The sequence below is a fragment of the Antrostomus carolinensis genome, unplaced genomic scaffold (assembly GCF_000700745.2).
Source record: "Antrostomus carolinensis isolate BGI_N321 unplaced genomic scaffold, ASM70074v2 scaffold41460, whole genome shotgun sequence".
Taxonomy (NCBI): domain Eukaryota; kingdom Metazoa; phylum Chordata; class Aves; order Caprimulgiformes; family Caprimulgidae; genus Antrostomus; species Antrostomus carolinensis.
Genome location: NW_010288456.1, coordinates 1975 through 2649, shown reverse-complemented (window position 1 = coordinate 2649; position 675 = coordinate 1975). Strand labels below are relative to the sequence as shown.

Below are 675 nucleotides of genomic sequence, written 5' to 3'. Positions count from 1 at the left end.
TGTCAGGAGCGGGGACACCGGCTTGTCGAAGAGGAAGTGATCCTGGAGGGAGGCAGAGTGTGTGGGCTCACTAGGGCTGCACAGCTGGTGCCATGACACCCTGTCTCACTGGTCCCAGCCTGCCATGCAGCTGTCCCAGGCAGGGCGAGCTTGCCAGCTGTCCCCACCTGTGGGCAGGGGTCCCTGCCTTCCTGGCCAGGGAGGCAGAAGGCTGCTGGTGCACAGCCCACTCCATACCATGGGCAGGTGGGGCACTGTGTGCCACAAGCCCACCTTCCCCTGGCATGGGCAGGGACACGGAGCAAGAGTAGGAGGGGTTTGTGAGCAGCTGGGGCTGTGTTCAGTGAGCTCCATCCTCCCCTGGCTCGGAAGGGCTGAGCGGCACCGTGAGCACCCTCTGCACCATAGGGCAGGCTCGCTGGGGAAGGGGGTCCTGGTCCCACAGGACAGCAGGGCTAGGAAAGGAGGATATGGCCACCCAGAGAGGCAACGCTGGAGAAGGGGTCCTGCTCTGCTGCACCGACTCACGTCAATGAGCTGCTGTTGCTCCTTCTCTGTCATCTCGCTGAGGCGGTAGTACCGTCCCGCCAGGTCTCCGGTAAGGCCGTTCAGTGCCTCCACAGCCACCTTCTCCACCTCTCGCCGCTCAGCGCGGGTGCAGGCTGGCGGCAGGCT

At 64.7% G+C, this 675-nt stretch overlaps 1 protein-coding gene across 1 annotated transcript in view; it reads right to left on the bottom strand.

The window, feature by feature from the left end:
* Positions 1 to 3: 3 nt before the first annotated feature.
* LOC104524060 (creatine kinase U-type, mitochondrial) overlaps positions 4 to 675 on the bottom strand; it is a gene marked incomplete at both ends in the record, with an annotated part of 1644 nt that continues 972 nt past the window's right edge. Inside the window, 2 exon segments of the mRNA XM_029084689.1 lie at positions 4 to 42; positions 529 to 675. The exon segment at positions 529 to 675 is cut by the window's right edge and continues 50 nt beyond it. Coding sequence (XP_028940522.1) covers positions 4 to 42; positions 529 to 675 — 186 coding nt within the window.